Source organism: Bos grunniens, chromosome 4, assembly GCF_055505025.1.
Source record: "Bos grunniens cultivar Pamir isolate PY7600 chromosome 4, Bosgru_T2T1.0, whole genome shotgun sequence".
Classification (NCBI taxonomy): Eukaryota; Metazoa; Chordata; class Mammalia; order Artiodactyla; family Bovidae; genus Bos; species Bos grunniens.
The window spans coordinates 5,486,089-5,506,689 of NC_141168.1; the positions used below are offsets into that span (position 1 = coordinate 5,486,089).

General features: G+C 38.2%; 1 protein-coding gene across 48 annotated transcripts in view; it reads left to right on the forward strand.

The window, feature by feature from the left end:
• KMT2C (lysine methyltransferase 2C) overlaps positions 1-20,601 on the forward strand; it is a 261,212-nt gene that overhangs the window by 129,095 nt on the left and 111,516 nt on the right. For 43 of the 48 annotated variants that reach the window (XR_015161892.1, XM_086394748.1, XM_086394777.1 and 40 more), the window contains 3 exons: positions 11,177-11,339; positions 18,425-18,596; positions 20,486-20,600. Coding sequence is in view for 42 of the 48 variants with exons in the window: in XM_086394748.1 (XP_086250874.1) it covers positions 11,177-11,339; positions 18,425-18,596; positions 20,486-20,600 (450 nt within the window). In the remaining 6 variants the exon portion in view is untranslated. The remainder of the gene's footprint in view (positions 1-11,176; positions 11,340-18,424; positions 18,597-20,485; position 20,601) is intronic. The other 5 variants (XM_086394788.1, XM_086394790.1, XM_086394789.1 and 2 more) reach the window with 1 other exon arrangement.

Genomic DNA, 20,601 nt, shown 5'->3' on the forward strand with positions numbered 1-20,601 from the left:
TTAAATTGCATGTGTGATAGTGAGAATATAAGCTAAGGTTTAAGGTTTTTTGTTTCCAACGTGGATATTTAGTTGTTCCAGCAAAATTCTAAGACTATGATTGTCTTGAATTATCTTGACTCTTGGTCAGAAATAAGCCACACACACATACAAAAAGATACATATTTTTAAAAACATGAATTCATATTGATATGTTTAAATTCAGTCCATTAGCTTGTTGTAACATTTAAATTTTTTTTATTCCCCTGTCCAACCTATAATTGTAACTTTTAACTTTGATTAATAGCTCCTCTACCTAAAAAAGGTATAAGAAAAAGGTAAGTTGTTTATTTGTGTATCAATTTAAAAGAACTCTGAAATAACTATACTCGTATTACACATTCAAAACTAGTAATCTGAAATGAGATTTAATATCTTCATTGCTTTTTGCCATCATCTTTTGAGCCTACTACTAGTATAGAAGACATTTTGAGTTATTTGCTATGATTAGGTAAGTACTATGTTAATACATAGTCAGTTGCTATAAGCATTTTAGTTGATGGCATTAATGTTTTTACTGATCACACTTCTGTGAAAGTAATTTTCTCCAGTGGCTCTTACTTGTCAGTGGAGAGTGATGGAAGTCTGCGCTGTCACTGCTCTGTCTGTGAGACAGGTGGAAACACTGAAATTTGTTTCCATGCTGCCTTCGGATCACTGCTTGCAACTCCTCCAAGCTGAGCTCTGTTATCACTGCCTACAGCATAGATGAGTCTTGCCTGTTTTTGTGCTGATACAATGGCGCTTCCAGGCGGCACTAGTGGTAAAGAACCCTGCTACCAGTGCTGGAGACGTAAGAGAGGAGGATTCGATCCCTGGGTCGGAAAGGTCCCCTGGAGGAGGGCATGTCAGCCCACTCCAGTATTCTTGCCTGAAGAATCCCATCGACAGAGCAGCCTGGAGGGCTCAGTCCCTGGGGCTGCACAGAGTCGGACACGACTGAAGCAACGTAGCCTTGTTGTTGCTGTTCAGTTGCTCAGTCATGTCCCTCTTTGAGACCCCATGGGCTGCACCATGCCTGGTGTCTTTTTTTTACATGCTATTATACTTGTGAGATTCACTCGAATTATTGTTTGTAATATTATTCATTTATTGTCATTGTTGTATAGTATTCTGTTGTGAAAAAAAAAAAAAATTTATCTCCATTTTTCTTATTGGGCATTTGTTGGGCTTTCCAGTCTGGGATTGTTATGACTTGTGTTTTGTGAACATTCCAGGCCCCAAGGATTAACATTTAATGGCATTCTAATTTAAATTTTCTTCTTTTCTTCTTTTTTTCTTATGAGTGAGAGTCATCATGTAAACGAGACAAAGTATATTTATTATGTTCTGGGGTTAGGTTAGTGGAATTTGCGTTACTTACCCATATCTAACTATTTGTGAATTCCTCAAGTTCAGTTCCTCTTCATGGCATTGTGAGCGTGGGCAAGGAATTTGACTACTGCTCTTCATTTATAAAAATCAAAAGTCATGGTACCTACCTAAAATGGTGGTTGTTAAATAAGGTAATATTTGTTAAATGCTTGGCATAGTTGTTCACTTCATCCTGTATGTTATGTGTTTTATTGGCCAATTTTCTGTCTTCTCTAAATTATTGGTGTGTATAAAGTGTCATTGTTTTGAAGTTGCTTTCATTTTTATAATCTTTTATATTCAGGGTACTAGAAATTTGTAATTAAAATTCAGGGTTTTTTTTTTTTGTCATTTTATTTTCTCTAAGATGTGTATGTGTTTACCATATAAAAGTTTAAAAGTTTTATGGAGTCAGATTTATTCATGTTTTTATTTTTGGTTAAAGCTGTTAGGGAACTATAGATTAAAGATTATAGATGTTAGAGGACTCTTGGTTTAAGGCTTCTGATTTGTGAGTGCTTCTGTCCACCTGAAAATTCACTGTAGTCTTGACGCAGTAGGGAGAGGGCACATTTGTGGGCTCAGGAATGCTTGCCTTAGGATAGCCTCTGAGGTTTGCTTCTATATGTTGAAGATGGAGTTTAAAACATTTACCCTGTTTACTGTGGACGGTGACTGCAGCTATGAAATTAAAAGACGCTTGCTCCTTGGGAGGAAAGCTATGACAAACCTAGACAGTGTATTAAAAAAGCAGAACATCAGTTTGCTGACAAAGGTTATTGTTCAGTCAGCACGACTTGTCTGACTCTTTGTGACACCATAAACTGCAGGCCGCCAGGCTTCCCTGTCGTTCATTTGTCTCCTGGAGTTTGCGCAAACTCATGTCCATTGAGTCAGTAATGCCATCCAACCATCTCATCCTCTGTTGCCCACTTCTCCTCCTGCCCTCTTATCTTTTCCAGCATCAGGGTCTTTTCCTGTGAGTCAGCTGTTCGCATTAGGTGGCCAAAATATTGGCGCCATAGCATCAGTCCTTCCAATGAATATTTGGGGTTGATTTCCTTTAGGGCTGACTGGTTTGATATCCTTGCTTTCCATGTAGTCAAAGCTATGTTTTTTCCAGTAGTCATGTATGGATGTGAGAGGCTGGACCATAAAGAAGGCTGAGCATCGGAGAATTGATGCTTTCAAATGGTGCTGCTGGAAAGGACTTGAGAGTCCCTTGGACAGCAAGGAGATTAAACCAGTCAGTCCTAAAGGAAATCAACCCTGATTATTCATAGGAAGGACTGATGCTGAAGCTGAAGCTCCAGTATTTTAGCTGCCTGATGCGAAAAGCCAACCCATTGGAAAAGGCCCTGATGCTGGAAAGATTGAGGACAGGAGAAGAAGGGGGCAACAGAGGATGAGATGATTGGATAGCAGCAGCGACTCAATGGTCATGAATCTGAGCAAACTCCTGGAGATAGTGGAGGACAGGGAAGCCTGGCATGCTGCAGTTCATGGGGTCACAAAGAGTCAGACATGACTTAGCAATTGAACAACAACAACCCTGTTTACTTCATAGCATTGAGTAAGGAAGACACTGTGTAATGTTAAGTATCATGACAAAAAATTTTTTTAAATATTTGCTTGGCAGATACTAAATCATGGAGGGCCTTGGAATACTGTTATCTGTTGCTGTATAAAAGTGACCGTAAGTTTAATGGTCTAAAACAGCACCCACTTGTAGATGAGAAGTTTGGGCCGGCTCAGCAGTGCTTTTTGTGTAGGATCCCACAGGGCTCAAAATAAGAGATCTATCAGGCTGGGTGTTTGTCCAGAGGTTTAGGAGGAATCCTCTTTTAAGCTCACTTAGCTCATGGGGTCAGAGTTCAGTTCTGTGCAGTCTTAGGACCAAGGTCCCCATTTCTTTCTTGGCCATTCACCTGGGGTTCCTTTCAGCTCCTCGGGGCACTCTCTGGTCTTTCTATGTGGCTTCTTTCATCTTCAGAGACATCCTTGTGGTGCTGAAATCCTTCACTTGCTTTGAATTTCTTTGACTTCCCTTTCTGCTACCAGTTGGAGAAAAATCTGTGCTTTTAAAGAATCATGTGACTAGACTGCGTGCGTGCATGCTAAGTTGCTTCAGTCGTGTCCGGCTCTGTGCTACCCTATGCACTGTAGCCCGCCAGGCTTCTCTGTCCATGGTGTTTTCCAGGCCAGAATACTGGAGTGAGTTGCCATTTCCTACTCCAAGAGATCTTCCTGACCCAGGGGTCGAACCCGCGTCTCTTGTGTCTCCTGCATTAGGAGGTGGGTTCTTTACCACTAGTGCCACCTGGGAAGCCCGTGAATGTCATTTATCATCTTCCTGAACATGGGATTAGGGTGGGTTGACTTCCTTAGATGGCTCATCCTATGTATTACGTGCTGATTCTTACTGGCTTAGTTCTGGTGTCTAGCTTTACTTATTTTTGTTTGGTCTTGAGGTTTCCCTATTTGCCCACGCTGTGTGACATGTGGGATCTTATGTCCCTGAGCATGTGCTTCTGTGGTGGAAGGGCAGAGTCCTAACCACCGGATTGCCAGGGAAGTCCCCTGAGTTTTGCCTTTTTCAAGCTGTATTTTTTATTTCTGAGCTAAATTTGCCATATCTCAAGGATTTTGACATGTTTCTTATTTAATCACTTCAAAAATAATATATATATTCTTTTGATTTAAAGGCCATCTGCTGCTATTGAAGAAAGTTTTCAGTTTTTCTAGTGGATGAATAGATTTCAGGAGTTTATCCTTATATTGTGAATTTATAATTATTAATGTGTTAGGTTTAGGACATAAGTGCTTTAAAAAACAAGACCTAGGAAATACCTGATTTTTTGAATTGGTTGGATTTTGTTATAGCCATATATGAAGGTGAAGGTGAAAGTCGCTCAGTTGTATCTGACTCTTTGCGACCCCATGGACTGTAAAGTCCATGGGATTGTCCAGGCAAGAATACTGGAGTGGGTAGCCTTTCCCTTGTCTAGATGATGTTCCCAACCCAGGGATCGAACCCAAGTTCAAATCCACATTGCAGGTGGATTCTTTACCAGTTGAGTCACCAGGGAAGCCTTGATATTGTGAGTTAAAAAGAATTCTGTGTACATTTAAATAGATTGTATATTTACTATTTTTGGAATTTGGAGATCTATCTATGTGTAAATTGGAATTAGATTTGACCATCGTTAATTGCACTCATCTCACACGCTAGTAAAGTAATGCTCAAAATTCTCCAAGCCAGGCTTCAGCAATACGTGAACCGTGAACTTCCAGATGTTCAAGCTGGTTTTAGAAAAGGCAGAGGAACCAGAGAACAAATTGCCAACATCCGCTGGATCATGGAAAAAGCAAGAGAGTTCCAGTAAAACATCTATTTCTGCTTGATTGACTATGCCAAAACCTTTGACTGTGTGGATCACAATAAACTGTGGAAAATTCTGAAAGAGATGGGAATACCAGACCACCTGACCTGGCTCTTGAGTAACCTGTATGCAGGTCAGGAAGCAACAGTTAGAACTGGACATGGAACAACAGAGTGATTACAAATAGGAAAAGGAGTACATCAAGGCTGTATATTGTCACTGTGCTTATTTAACTTATATGCAGAGTCCATCATGAGAAATGCTGGTCTGGATGAAACACAAAGCTGGAATCAAGATTGCCGGGAGAAATATCAATAACCTCAGATATGCAGATGACTCCACCCTTATGGCAGAAAGTGAAGAGGAACTCAAAAGCCTCTTGATGAAAGTGAAAGAGGAGAGTGAAAAAGTTGGCTTAAAGCTCAATGTTCAGAAAACTAAGATCATGGCATCTGGTCCCATCACTTCATGGAAAATAAATGGGGAAACAGTGGAAACAAGTGTCAGACTTTATTTTTGGGGGCTCCAAAATCACTGCAGATGGTGATTGCAGCCATGAAATTAAAAAGATGCTTACTCCTTGGAAAAAAAGTTATGACCAACCTAGATAGCATATTCAAAAGCAGAGACATTACTTTGCCAACAAAGGTTGTCTAGTCAAGGCTATGGTTTTTCCTGTGGTCATGTATGGATGCAAGAGTTGGACTGTGTAGAAAGCTGAGGGCCAAAGAATTGATGCTTTTGAACTGTGGTGTTGGAGAAGACTCTTGAGAGTCCCTTGGACTGCAAGGAGATCCATCCAGTCCATTCTGAAGGAGATCAGCCCTGGGTGTTCTTTGGAAGAAATGATGCTAAAGCTGAAACTCCAGTACTTTGGCCACCTCATGCGAAGAGTTGACTCATTGGAAAAGACTCTGATGCTGGAAGGGATTGGGGGCAAGAGGAGAAGGGGACGACAGAGGATGAGATGGCTGGATGGCATCACTGACTCGATGGACGTGAGTTTGAGTGAACTCCAGGAGATCATGATGGACAAGGAGGCCTGGCATGCTGTGATTCATGGGGTCGCAAAGGGTCGGACACTACTGCGTGACTGAACTGAACTGAATAAATTATCTTGATTTCTGAGAGCTGTGTTAAATCCAGTCTATTTATATATTTCTATTTAGCTTTACTGTTTTTTGTAAACGAATTTTTATTGTAGTATTAAAACTTTTTTTTTAAGTTGAAGTTAGCTTTATTAAGGAAATTCATTGGGCATGTGAACTTTAATGACTATTCTTCTGTTGAGATTTTCATTCTAACATTAGACTCATTTAATGTGAACTTTATCTTTGCCCTGCTCACTGCTTTTTGATTTGAACCCTATTTTTATGATCAATAATTGCTAAACCTGCTTTTGTTTTGATAGCAATTGTCTGCTGTTTGCCCCTAGCTCATTATCTTTGAATATCTTGTGTTACTGTGCCTCATTCACATTGTGTGTATATATATTTCTACACATAAATAAAAGCTTTATGTGTATTTATATCTACAATAAGTGTGTGCACTCGTGTATATAAAGTATCTTTTGCACATTTTGAAAGTTGCTGTTTTGGGGGTTTCCCTGGTGGCTCAGTGGTAAAGAATCCACCTGCCAATTCAGGAGACACAGGTTTGATCCCTGATCCAGAAAGATCGCACATGCCTTGGAGCAGCTATGCTGGTGCGCCACAGCTACTGAGCCTGTGTCCTAGAGCCCAGGAACCCAGCGACTGAACAGCCCGTGCCCCACCACCAGAGAAGCCACTGTGAGGAGAAGCCCCTGCCCCTCAACGAATAGCAGCATTCTTCTGTGGAAGCTCATGCTCTCCACAGCTAGAGAAAACCCCGAGTGGTGACCAAGACTCAGTACAGCCAAAAATAAATACATAAAATTACTCTTTTTAAAAGTTGCTATTTTTTTAATATGGACTTTATCCTATTTACATTTATTATCTAAATTTTACAGTAATGTCGCAGGTATTAAAATTTTAGGTTCAAATAATTTTTTTGTAGACTTTGAAAGATACTGCTTTTTTTTATGTGTTTAATATTGCCAGTGAAAAGCAATGCCTGATTCTCTTTCCTTTGTAAATGCCTTGTTTTCTTCTTGGTGGGACTACTAAAATTTCCTCTTTTATCTTAAAAATTGTGCCAGTGTTTCTAGGTGTAAGACATCTTAATCAGAAGCTGGTCTTTGTTCAGGCAGGTGTTTTTTGTAGTGATACAGATATCAGTGGAACAGAATAAAATTGGCTCTTGTCTTTCACCTTCCTCATCTATTAAATGGAAAGTATGTTTAATCAATGTTACCTCTGATGTTAGATATTATCATAAATTTTCTAGAGTACTTTGACCATAATTGTTCCATTCTCTCTTCTGGTGCTTTGTAATAGACAGACATTGGACCATTCTGATCAGTTTCACATGTCTGTTTTATATTTTTTTCTTACTTTCTGTCTTCATTTTTAATTACTGACTGCATTCTGGGAGAATCCTAGTTGACTAATAAGAAGAAAATTTGGTAAAGGTTGTAAGCAGTTTTCTTCCTTAGAAGAAAAGCTGTGACCAACGTAGACAGCATATTAAAAAAGCAGAGACATTACTTTGGCAACAAAGGTCCATCTAGTCAAAGCTATGGTTTTTCCAGTGGTCATGTATGGATGTGGAGTTGGACTATAAGGATAGCTGAGTGCTGAAGAATTGATGCTTTTGAACTGTGGTGTTGGAGAAGACTCTTGAGAGTCCCTTGGACTGCAAGGAGATCCAATCAGTTCTTTCTAAAGGAAATAAGTCCTAAATATTCATTGGAAGGACTGATGCTGAAGCTAAAACTCCAGTACTTAGACCACTTGAAGGGAAGAACTGACTGACGGGAAAAAACCCTGATGCTGGGAAAGATCGAAGGCTGGAGGAGAAGGGGACACAGAATGAGATGGTCAGATGGCATCATCGACTCAATGTAGATGAGTTTGAGCAAGCTCTGGGAATTGGTGGTGAACAGGGAGGCCTGGTGTGCTGCACTCTGTGGGGTTGCAAAGAGTCGAACACGACTGAGTAACTGAACTGAACTGAAAAACAGTTTGATGTGTGAAAAACTAGTAGGATTTTATACTTCTTAGAGCATGTAGACAATTACCGCAGTTGATATAGAATAAACACATGATAATTAATTGAACGAGCTTTGAAATACCTGAAAATTTTTGTTAGTGCTTCATAATTCATCTTTAATTTCTGAAATTTTGCTGATTGTATTTTGTTGGATAGTGCAAATTTATTTGGGAAGAGCCTTATTTTTATTTAGTGAAATTAAAGTTTTGGGAGTTCCTCAGATCTTTCTTACAGGGGAGAACTCTTGTAATATGAACTGTCATCGAGAGTTTTCTCTTGGATATGTTCTTGGACAAATGTCAAAAGATATTATAACACTTTTTTTTTATCTCTCTGTCTCCTTGTCTCTTTTTTTAATGATTAAAAAAGTAGAAAAAATTATTCAGGAATTTTAAATATTGAGTAAAATAAATTGTTTAGTTGATAAGCCATTTAAGAGCTATTTACTTTACCTTCTTCTCACTAGATGTTAATTCACTTTGTAATTGTTTATAACTTGTTAGTTTATAATTTGTTTGATTTCTGACATGTAGTATATGAGGGTGCTGATGTTTAGAGAAGTTCCTTTTGGAGATTCTTTGACATTTTCTACAATTTTACAGATGCATTTATTTGATTCAAAAAGATACAGTCTATATAGAAAGTATATATTTTCTTTCAATGCCAAATGTCTTTCATTAGCTGTGCTGTTACAACAGATGGGTTTGAGGCGTTCAGTTAAATGCAGCTAGTACTTTATTTCTCTTCCTTTATTCCCTGATATCTTTGTATGTATTTATAAATTAGTATGTTGGATACATTCCAGATCTTCACATAGTAGTTTAGCTAATGTCATGTAATATTTTCCATTGCAAATATGATTAAGAGAACACCTTAACGTTTCTAAAATGATACAGACAGTGGGAAAAGAATCAATTTAAATTATTTTGTTTCCTTATGCAGTTAAATACAAGTTATTATGTTTTATTTGACAAAATTATTTTTAGAGCACAAGGCTTCTGTACAACTCGCCATGTACTATAAAAATAATGGAGATTCTAGATTTTAACAGTTTAGCAGACTTATTTTGTGATGTTAATGAGTTAATAAAAGATTTTCAGTGGTTGACTGAATGTATACATCCACTTTCCACCATCAGCATTATCTTGGCGTTTGCAGCATGACTCAAGGATACTCAGATTACCCAGATACCATATGTGTCTGTAATTCTGGGTTCTGTTAATATAACTAACATGTTTAGATACCATTGGAGGGTATGACATAAAGATATATTTAGTTTGGAAAAAGCTGATTATTATACTTAATTCCTTCAGTTTTTTTTAAGTGCAGTAATATCTTTGAGTACAAAAGGACAGCTGAAATGTGTGGTTAGTCTCTGAACTTCAGGACATTAAGTATAAGTTAAATGTCACAAATACAGCTCGTGTTTGAGTTCTTTGGGCTTCCCAGGTGACTGAGTGGTAAAGAATCTTCCTGCCAATGCTGGAGATGGGGTTCAGTTCCTGGGCCAGAAGATCCCCTAGAGTAGGAAACGGCAACCCACTCTAGTTTTCTCGCCTGGAAAATTCTATTTAAAGAAGAGCCTGGTTGGCTCTCGTCCATGGGGTCTCAGAGAGCAGGACACGGCTGAGCCCCTGAGCGTGCACACATAAGTTACTCAGAAGCTGCAGCTGGCTTGTTCCTGCCGCCAAAATGTGTAGAAGACACGCCAAGAGGCAGTTAGCTTTCTTACATTCATTTAGTGTAGTGGGTTGATGGTTAAAGCAAGAGCTTGATGGCATGTGATATCTTACGTAGATTTACGTGCAAGACATTGAAATTATTTATAACTTGAAACCTATTGTATTCTCTAATTGACTAGCAGAATATAGAATCAGTATATAAGCATGTGAAGATATCCATGGTAATGTTAGCAATTTTACCATATTACATGAGGCTCAGTTTTACCATATATTGTTTCATTTGGCTTCAGTTATTTCAGCTCTGTTATTACCAAAAATGTAGTTCATTTAGTGTACATAAATATGAACATCAGTTTGTTAGTGCCTTTCTATATCAGGCAGTATTCATGGTGCTGAGAATACAAAGATAGTACAATCTGCTTGCTCTACTCAAGGATCTTGGACCAAGGTGAAAAAAGACCAATAAGCAATTATCATGCAATAGCATAAATACTGAAACGGAAGCATATGGCAAGTAAGCATCTCCTACATGCAGAGGGAGATTTTATACTGTGTGATGCAGGCCACCCAGCAGACTCCTGATGCCCAAAGTGGGCTTGGGAGGATGAGGATGTTCATTGATTATTCTTAAGGAAAGCTGAGTAAGTACATTGGCTCAGTGGATAATCATACTGACTTCTTAACACATTTCACATGCCGTAGAGTTCCTCTGCTGTTTGTTTGAGACATTTCTTTGATTTTACCACTTGCAAGAGAGTAGAGGCAGATTGCAATGGGGAAAGCAGAAAGTCAGAGGACTTTATTTTTCTTCACATCTCCAACTTTTTAAGGAAACATGAAACTGACTTCTGCAATGAAGTGTGCAGATTTGTTTGTGTGCCTTTAACAATGTAGTTGCCACTCATTAGCTTATTCTTGTGCACTGATTTACATCATACTGATTGCTGTCTGTGCTCACGCTCAGTTGTGTCCGACTCTTGCGACCCTGTGGACTGTATCCTGCCAGGTTCCTCTGTCCATGGAATTCTTCAGGCAAGAATACTGCAGTGGGTTGCCATTTCTTTCTCAAGGGGATCTTCCCAAACCACGGGTCGAGCCTGTGACTCTTACGTCTTCTACATTGGCAGGGATTCTTCACTGCCTGTGCTACCTGAGAAACCCCATATTGATTTTTAGGCAGGGTGAAAACAGTAAGAGATTTTGTAACTAGTTTTTCTCTGTTTTATCTGCTTATTGATGGGGTTTAATCACCTGTTGAAAACAACCCTCAACTAGAAAACTGCCCTTTTAACCATATTATTAATTTTTTAAAGAATGGTAGTTGTATGTTTTTGACAGAGTCAGTAGAAAAAAAAGTGAAATGCTAACTTTCTAAACTTGATGGAAGGATTAACATATATTAAACCAAGCACTGAATGGAGACCTTAGATTTTACCGTTTTCACTGATTCTTTATTTAGTATTTTGCAGGCTTCAAAGTGTTTCACTAGTAATGTACAGGGATTTCTTAGAACCTTCCTTGCCCCACATTTGAATGTTGCTTTTCCAGGTGTTATAAGGAAGTTTCTTTATGCTTTGCTCCCTCCAGCGATGTGCATTTTGTAAGCACCTTGGAGCCACTATCAAATGCTGTGAAGAGAAATGCACCCAGATGTACCATTATCCTTGTGCTGCTGGAGCCGGCGCCTTTCAGGATCTCAGTCACTTCTTCCTTCTTTGTCCAGAACACATTGACCAAGCTCCTGAGAGATGTAAGTTTACTACAGATACATCTAAAAACACTTACCGATGTAGTTACTTAAAATAACAGATGTTGTAAGTTCCCTAAGTGTTACTCTGCTTGTGGTAAAAGGTAGTATCATATAATACTGAAAGAGGTCTTCAGAAGAGATCCTTGGGGGAGCGAGGAGCCGGGGGAGAAATCTGTTATCAACAGTATCATCAATGGTATATCCAAAAAGTTATTTGCTTGAAAATTCAAAGATAGTTTGCATGTTTTGTTTTTTTTTATTCTTATTTTAAGAATCTAACTACTGTATGCAAATAGATTTGCTGAGTATATGGTATTTTAATATGTACTATAAAGTATTAATAGGTCATTTAAAAAATTAAAATGTCTTTAACTCAATGTCTTTTACACTAAAAAAGAAAAACAAAAACTCCCTAGTTGGAAATTTGGAAGATGGTTCACTCAGGTGTTATTTCAGGATATATGTTGATAGGATCACCAAAACACTTTGGAGAATCTTGGAAAATGTATGGTCCTGATATTCTGTTAGTGCTTCTTCTTGATTCATCTGTCTTGGTTATGGTTATCTATTATCCTCAGTTGTCTTTTTTTCCCTTTCTTTTCCAAACAGTATTTTATAATTAGGTGAAAAGGTTTAAGTGTTTTAAATTTATGTTATACAGAAAATTATAGCTCTTTTCCTATACCTTTCATTAAATAGAGATCTTACTTGTTTCTTAGTATATGGATTTCCAATGAGTATGCATGTTTTGGGTTCTTTCTTCCCCCTAGTAAATTGAATTTCCAGTCTGCTTGTGAAATTTCTGTAATTCAGTCTTTTTTTTTTTTTTAATGTCATCTCTTAGTTATCTGTTAGGTTTTACCTGTTTCTTAGAATGTCGATAAAGGCTTTTTCCCTATCTTTTCCAGCTTTGTGAAACATAAATACAGCTACCTCAGGCTTAAACTAATCTCAGACACAGTCTTCATGATTATTATTTTTTCTTTGTTCAGTACCCTAATTTTATCTTTAGTTATTTTGTGTCTACATGTATAATCATATTGCCCTTAATCCCGTAAAGACATAAATTATAGGGAAGGCAGACTGAAATGTCAGATTGTATTTAAGCTAATAAGGAATTTAAAGTTTTAAACATGTTTTGGATTATACACTGTTTCATCTGGGAGAAAAAGAACATTCATGCACAGCTACTATTACGGGTGTTGTTTATTTTAAGATCTCAGGAAGTGAATTACTTCACTAAGTGCACAGACTGTGATGCCAGTCATCAGAGTTGATTATATTCTGGGTGTTAAAGTGTTACCAACATGCTTTTCCAATTGAATAAAACAATTGTGGGTGTGTTTGAGAATTTTTATTTAGCCTTTTGTACATCATCGTGATTTAGACTTCACTAAACAACATGCAAACTTTTCTATGACTATGGTTCCAACACAAGAAATTCTGTTACTTATTGACAGTACTACTTTCTCTTGCAGACTATGTTCACATAACATACATGATTTATATACATTTATATGTTAGGGATCATAAAAGGTTTTGTAAAATAATGAAATGTAAGAACTGAGGTGAGATAATTTACTGTCAGTTACCATGCAAAGTTCCTGCTGCCAACATAAAGCTAAAAAGATACACTGAAATTGTTGGTGCCTTCCCCTGTCCCAGAGTAGACTTACAGAGACTCAAGGTAAGAAGAGAATTTGGCCAATGGTAAGAAGAGGGAGAGGACCGATGGGAAGGTCACGGTGAGGTCGACTCCCAGAGGAAGTGCCTTCCCTACGCCTGAGCCCGCCCGCGGGCTGCAGAACGCCCCAGCAGTCAGCGTGAAGAAGGGCGCGTGAGCGGTTGCCTGATTTGTAGTAATAAGAATTCACTGAGACCGTGTGTACATGCTACAGGGCAGTGGAAATTTGTCTCACAGTAGCTTAAGTAGATCCCACAGGGCAGTTTCTTGTAACAGCCCTCAATATAAGTCAGTGGTGTAGAACCAAAGCCCAGCTGAGCAAATTCTATTCCTTGGGGATCTTAAACAATGCAGCCTAAAGACACAGCTTTTTGACTCTCTGTTTTAATGCACGGATGTAAAGAATTGCCAATAGACTTTTGCAGAAATATGCAGATGAGGTAATAGTCTTATAAAATCTTTCATTTGTATTTTCAGTTGTCCTAGTTGTCCGTCACATGAAGCACTTTCTGTGTTTTAGAGGTGGGGATATCTTACATGACAGTGTTATTATTAATGCTTAAATGACAATCAGTGAAAATCATATAGCCTTGTACCATATACATGTATACATATATGAATTACTGTACTAAAAGGTAGTTCTTTCAGCTCTTATCTAAGGCTCCAGTTATGGGTTTGCACCAAGTGTGATACTTGGTCCTGCTGGCTAAGCTCAGAGCCGTGTGCAGTGGTAGTGAACTGAGTTAGTAGTATGATATCTTTTTTATGAAAGTTGAGAAATCTAAAAAAAAACATGGACCTCAAAAAATCGCAGCAAAGAGAGCATCTGTGAGCAGGACTGAGCCTTTCATCAGAAAATAATTTTGGATGCTGTGTCCTGGAGACATGCTGGTCAGGACTGTCACCTTACTTTCACGCTGACGCCAGTGTCCACTAGCCTAGCCTGAAAATTTTACATTAAATATCCATTTAGGAGACACACCACATGTTCTTCCCAGGTAGTATTCTGCCCCTCAGGGAAGCCTAAATGGCAGAGAGCCAGCCGTGCAAGATCAGAGGAGAGAATTTTCCAGGTAGAGCGAACAGCTACTCTGCAGGCCATGTGGCATGAGCTTGGCTGATAGTGGAGGAGGCAGGAGTCACTGTGCTGGAGCTCCGTGTCTGCCAGGTGCATGGTGCAGAGCACATGCAGCTGGACGCAGGCCTTGTGAACAAGGGAAGGCGTTTGGATGTATCCTGTCTGCCGTGAGAAGTCTTTTGCAGGGTCTGAACCTGGGAACGATGCACCTCAAGCCACTTGGCCTCCCCCAGTGTGTTTACTCAGCTGTAGCTTCTTCTACTTCATTTTAACTCCCTAGCTAATATGTTATTAGCTGTGTCTCTCTTGACACCAAGTCCTGCAGCTTTTCTGTTCCCTTAAATCTGTCAGCCCAGTGACCTTTCTTTCTTCCCTACCTGCCTGCTGTGTGGGCCACCCTCTCTGGACAACATCCATGGTTTGCTTTTTCTTTCTGGAGATTCCATACTGATAGGCAAATCACCCTGCAGTGTCCTACCAGTGATGAAAACCTAGATCATAGAAGTTGTAACGTCGATGGAAGTAAGAAAGCTGTGCTGGTTTAGTCGTTTTTAAATCGACTGTCTGATGATACTTTCACTTCTGTTGCTCTTTCTTCCTGTGTGCTATCTAGGCTCTCTTAAGCAGTGGTCTCCCCTTCCAATCTGACCATGTTTAGAGACCCATGATAAGCCCCTGTGTAATTTAGGCTCCATTTTTTTTGTCTTTCCTCCATTTCTTCTCAGTGACGTGTCTAAAGCTTGTCCTGTTGCTCCCCCTCCTCTCTTGCTCCCCCTACGTCATTTAGCTCCTTCATGCCGTGCCTGTGCTGGCACTTCTCCTTCTACTTTTGACCATTCTACTTTTGTGCGTACTTGGATATTCTTTGCCTTCCTTGCCCTTCCAGTGGGCATCAACATCTTTGAAGAGAGATTGACCTGGATTTTACTCCTGCCCTTCCTTAAATTGTCTTTAGCTGTAGTCTACTCCGTCTATTTTGCTTTGCCAGCTGCTTAAAGAAAATGTTCACTTAGTCATTTGATTATTGCTTCAAACTTAATGCTTCTGTGACTTTCAGACATACATGTATGTATAAGTACATATACTTATGTCTGACGTGACACACTACCCAGTAATATTTTCTTATGCATGACCTTCAAAAGGCCGTTTTAATATTTCTACAGATTTCTGTATGTTCTCACAGGTTGAACAAGTGGTTGGAACCAACTTTTTTCTATTATTTTTATATAATGCTTAATAGATCTTTTATGCTGATTCTTTTATGCTGAATATAATCGTGGAAATTTTTTTTTTGGCTCCATTTATTATATGAGGCATACTAATCAAGCAACATGACTATTGTCATCAAGGAATTGGTGGGAAATGTCATAGGATAAAAAGTAATCCTGCCACAGTGATGCACAGAATTATCTTGTTACAGAATGAGCTTTGCTACATAAAACAGGGCTGTGCAATAGAAATATAATGTGAGCAATATATGTAATTTTAATTTTTCCAATAGTTATTTTTTATCTGAAATTAATCTTAACAATACATATTTAATCCAGTGTATCCAAAATGTTAATATGTCAACTTGTAATCAATAAAATTTTGAGCTATTCACAGTAATATTTTTTCCTGTTAAATCTTTGGAATTCAGAGTGTGTTTTATGTAAAACACATGTAAAATACATGTCAGTTTGGACTAATCACGTTTCCATCACCCAGTTAGCTACATGTGACTGGTAGCTCCCAGGCAGGTTGAAGTTGCAGAGTAGCAAACTCTAGAAGTTTCACAGGATGAACTGAGTATCTGATAGAGTCCAGTATTTGCCACAATTTCTGTACATTCTGAGGGTAAGAAAAATCAAAGGTTAGTTTTTAAATGTACTTGAATGAGTTAAATATGACACTCTCTTTTAGTATTAAGAGAAATAATTTATTTTGTTGTCATTTCTATAAAAATGAATTAATACGTGTAATTTCATTTTTAATGCTTTCTTTTAAATATAATTAACTGGATTATATAATAATTTATTCTAAGCATACAGGGAAAGAAATAGTCAACAACCAAATGGGCATTTAGGTGTGGTAACGTTACATCGTCAGGGTTTATGTCTGAGCAAGAGTTTTAAAGGCCTCCTTGGAACGGGCTTGCAGTGCAGCAAAGGAACACGGTTACAGGCAGAAGAAACAGGATGCGTACAACCTCACAAGGGTTGAGCAGTCTGTTGTGTTGTGTTCTGTGCACAGCAAACTGCTTGATCTAACCAGGAAATAGTGAGTGTTCTGAGATTTAGTTGGAAAAGGAGAGAAGGCCCCCATTCCTTTTTTTTTTGCCTCAAAACCTCAAGAAACTTGTGGTTTTTTTTAAGGTGAGAAAGGAGGCACCGATAAAGTTTAAATTTAGGCAGGGCATAACAGTCGCAGAAAATTGCTCTGGATGTGTGGCTGATTAGGGAGAAGGTCAGAACCCTAGGCAAACATTCCATTCAGCAGGTAACTGCAGTTATTAATACCAAGACAGAGTGTGATGGACTGAGCTGTACAGATAGATGGAAGAGGGGTATAAGAACTGGTGTCCATTTGAGTATGTTGGGTTAGGGACAAGTTTAGGGTCAGTAGTGACACTAATGCTGCTTTACCCAGCAGGTCGAGAAAGAAGGGAGAGGTTTCGGTTTTAAAAATAAGTTTTATGCTAGAGGTGTAGAGATTGGGTGTTTTTAGAACACGTGGCTATTGAAGTCTGGAAAGATTTGAAAATAACATTTGAGGGTTAGATAGAAAGAAGTTTGGGGCTAGTGATAAGAGTTCTGAGAATTACGATGTTTTTATGGTGTAGAAGTTGATGTGATTACAAAGAAAAAAACTATGGGGGATTCGGAAAGGAGGAAGAGAATGGACTCCTGAGAGCCTCCAGCATTTGGAGGCCTTGTGGAGCTACAGAAGGAGCACAGGGCTTGAGATGGAGGCATGGGAAGCCTCAGGAGTTATCAGGAGAAAGCAGCTATCCTAGAACTCAAGGTAGGACACTTCAGTGTGAGTGCAATGCTGGCTGTCAGTGCTGCGACACGGCAAGAAAGGTAAGGCCCGAGAAGTTACGGGAGCTTCCGATGAGTGGCGGGTGAGCAGCTACCAGGCCCAGCTTACATCTCGAGGCAGCCCAGGGCCTGTCTGTGCGCTGCCCTCACACCGCAGATTTTGGTCTTTTTAACCATTCTATAAGGACTCTGTAAATAAGAGGTCTGTATGGCCAAAGACTTCTACAGCGCACAAGACCAGCTGCCAACTAACATCAGGTATAAGGAAAAGGAACAGATCATTAACCGTTTCTAGACTGGGGGAAAGGAAGGCACATAGGAAGGACTTGAAGCCAGAGAGGACTGACCAGCTCTTCAGAAAGCAAAAGAGAAGAAAATCCTATATATGATTTAAAACAGTCCTCAATCAGTTGATCAGACCGTTTAGTTGAGAGCATACTAAATGCAGTTACAGGCATACTCATATATATCACCAAATTGGTATGATTTTAGAATACATTCTTTTCCTTATTATATTGTAATATGCATGAGTTTAATTTTGTGCTGGGCAAGGCAATTTATTTTAGATGGTACAAGAAGTGTTAAAAAGTGCCATTCCTTTTAATCCACATTTAGTGATAGATGATGTTGATAATTATATGGATTTTTAATGTTTTGTTTTACAACTGGTAGTTAATATACATCAATATAGAATTAGTATATGAAGTATTGTATTTGTGTATGAATATGTAGCTTCCATCTTTAATGTTCTCCCTCATATATTTTCCAGTATTTAAAAACCCTTATTTGATTTGAATAAAAATTAGTCTGTTTATGCTTAAGAAGCATCTTAATCTACTTGATATTAGCATTTCTTAATTTTGTCTCTTTAGTTAATTTCAAAACCTTATGTATAATATCCAGATAAAAATGTTTGTTTTTGCACTGCAACGCGTCTCTCAGTTCATATTTTCCTTTTTGATTCTTTTCGGCAAGTATATATTGAACATTAACTAGGTGCCCAGGATTATCATTGGTATTAGGGATATAAAATAAAATAAGAACTGCATACGGTCTCAGGTAGATGTAGGCACAAATAATTGCAAAACTATATGATTAAATTTAATGTGACTAAAATTAGATTAAAGATAGTATAATGTTTTTATTGAGACCTTATTCTGATTGGATATCAGTTCAATGTGGATAATTTCACGTGTCTGAAAGATTTACCATGAAAATTCCCTTCGAGTGATTTTTTTAAACTGTAAAGTCAGAAATATTAAATTCTTATACAACAATTTCGTTGTTTTACTGTTAATTATAGCAAAGGAAGATGCAAACTGTGCAGTGTGCGACAGCCCGGGAGACCTCTTAGATCAGTTCTTTTGTACTACTTGTGGTCAGCACTATCATGGAATGTGCCTGGATATAGCGGTTACTCCATTAAAACGGGCAGGTTGGCAATGTCCTGAGTGCAAAGTGTGCCAGAACTGCAAGTAAGTTTTAATTTCAACTCAAAGGTGTGTATTGAGTTTAAGACAGACCCTATTATTAGGTCCTAAAGGTTTGTGTAAATATGGTAAAGGTTGTTCATGCTGCAGCTGTATTCGTTCACACTGACTTCATCATGTCTTTAAAACTTGCTAGATATTTATTAACTTATATTACTTTGAAACAAGTCTAAACAAAAAATAATTTTAACAGTTTAAATTCCTGGTTGCCTAAAAAGCCAGTTTAAGTTTGCCAACAATTTTAAATGAATGATTTTAACAATTAAAAGTAAGCATTAGAAAAATAAAGCAGCTTCCCCCCCGCCTTCTTCCTGAGGGACACTGGGGGTGAAATTTAATAGGAAAATAAACCATTCACTATGGAAAGTAGTTATTAGAGTGAGCCAAAGAATCGGTGATAAGTTTCAGTTTCTATTCCAGGAGGAACAACTGATACTAAATCTACTGTTTTAAGAGAAATTTCCATCTATCTGAAAGGCAGTTACCTTCACTGTAATCCTGAAACAAAATGTTGTATGGATGTAAATGTTTGCAGTGGGGTTATCTTTTCTTGTTTGTTTTATTCCGTCCTTTGATCATTGCTCCAGTCTTTTCTGTGATTTTTTTTTTTTTCATGCTACTAATTAATTAGCATGATAATTTGGGGATGTTACCTCCATCTACAGCAGTCTTCAAATTGTTTACAAGCGGAGAATTTTTATAAGAAATGATGCTCACCATTGCCACGTTCAGTCTGTTTTATTTGTAATTTAATTTGACAACAATAAGCATCAATATCTTAGAATTATGTGGAATAAATAAGACCGCGTGAAAATATCAGTAAACACTTAGTTGATACCTAGCCTATGCTTAGCTTCTTGAGAAGGAATAAGAGGTGAGGAAAAGAGTGCTATTCTTCTAGGATCTTTCCACATAGCTGAAGAGATACAATGTGCAATTGTACATGTAGAATTTGTTAAATTAAATAAGAAATTACTGAAGGCCAACTAACCGATCTTCCTTTTTACTTCTGTTTATCCCCAGGTTTTATTCAGCGGTTCCTCTCTCAGCTCTTCTTGCATTCCCTAGTTTTTCTTTTCCCCTCCTCTTGAATTAAATTCTTAGTTTCTGATAGGGATGAACAATCAAGAATCAAGGCACAGACTATGGACAGGACAAGGGCCCAATCTTCAGGGTAAAAAAGTGTTCAGGGGAAGATTTTAGGTTTTTAATTACAATTCCTAATAATTATGACAATATTATTATTCTTGTATCTGTTTATTTAGCATTTATTATTTAATGGATGTTCTTAGCTCTTCAGCCAGAATTATATTTAATTCTCGTGGTAATCTTTGATTTTCATTCACATTTTGTACTTGAAGCCAAGAGGACTCAAGTCTGAGTTAGTCAGAAGTCTCACAGCTAGAAAAATAGAAGTCTGAACGCAAATGTAGGTCAGATCCAAATTTGATCCTCTCTGTATTATATCACACTGTTCTTCCAGTTCACCGTGCCAGGATTTGTTCCTTTCCATGCAGCATCACCTATTGGTTACCACTCCTTGCCCAAAAGAAGATGGGTATGGGATGTTTAAAAAATAAAGATCAAAATCACTCTTCTTGCTTTAACCCCTCCTTCTCTGCAGGAATCCTAAAATGACCAAAGCAGGTTCACCATAGGTGAGCGTTCAGTAAGGATAGTCCTTTAGAGACCTTTGGAAGACGTCTGTCTCGTCCTCTGGAGGGTTTGCACTGTCATTATCTGGGCATAGGCAGAACTGACACTGAGGGCATTTATGGACTGGGCAGTTCCCAGGACAGATTCTTCTCATGATTACTTATGTCACAAACATAAGTTTAAAGATAAGGCATCATTAATGCTATCTTATTTTTTAGACAATCGGGAGAAGATAGCAAGATGCTAGTGTGTGATACGTGTGACAAAGGGTATCATACTTTTTGTCTTCAACCAGTTATGAAATCAGTACCAACCAATGGCTGGAAATGCAAAG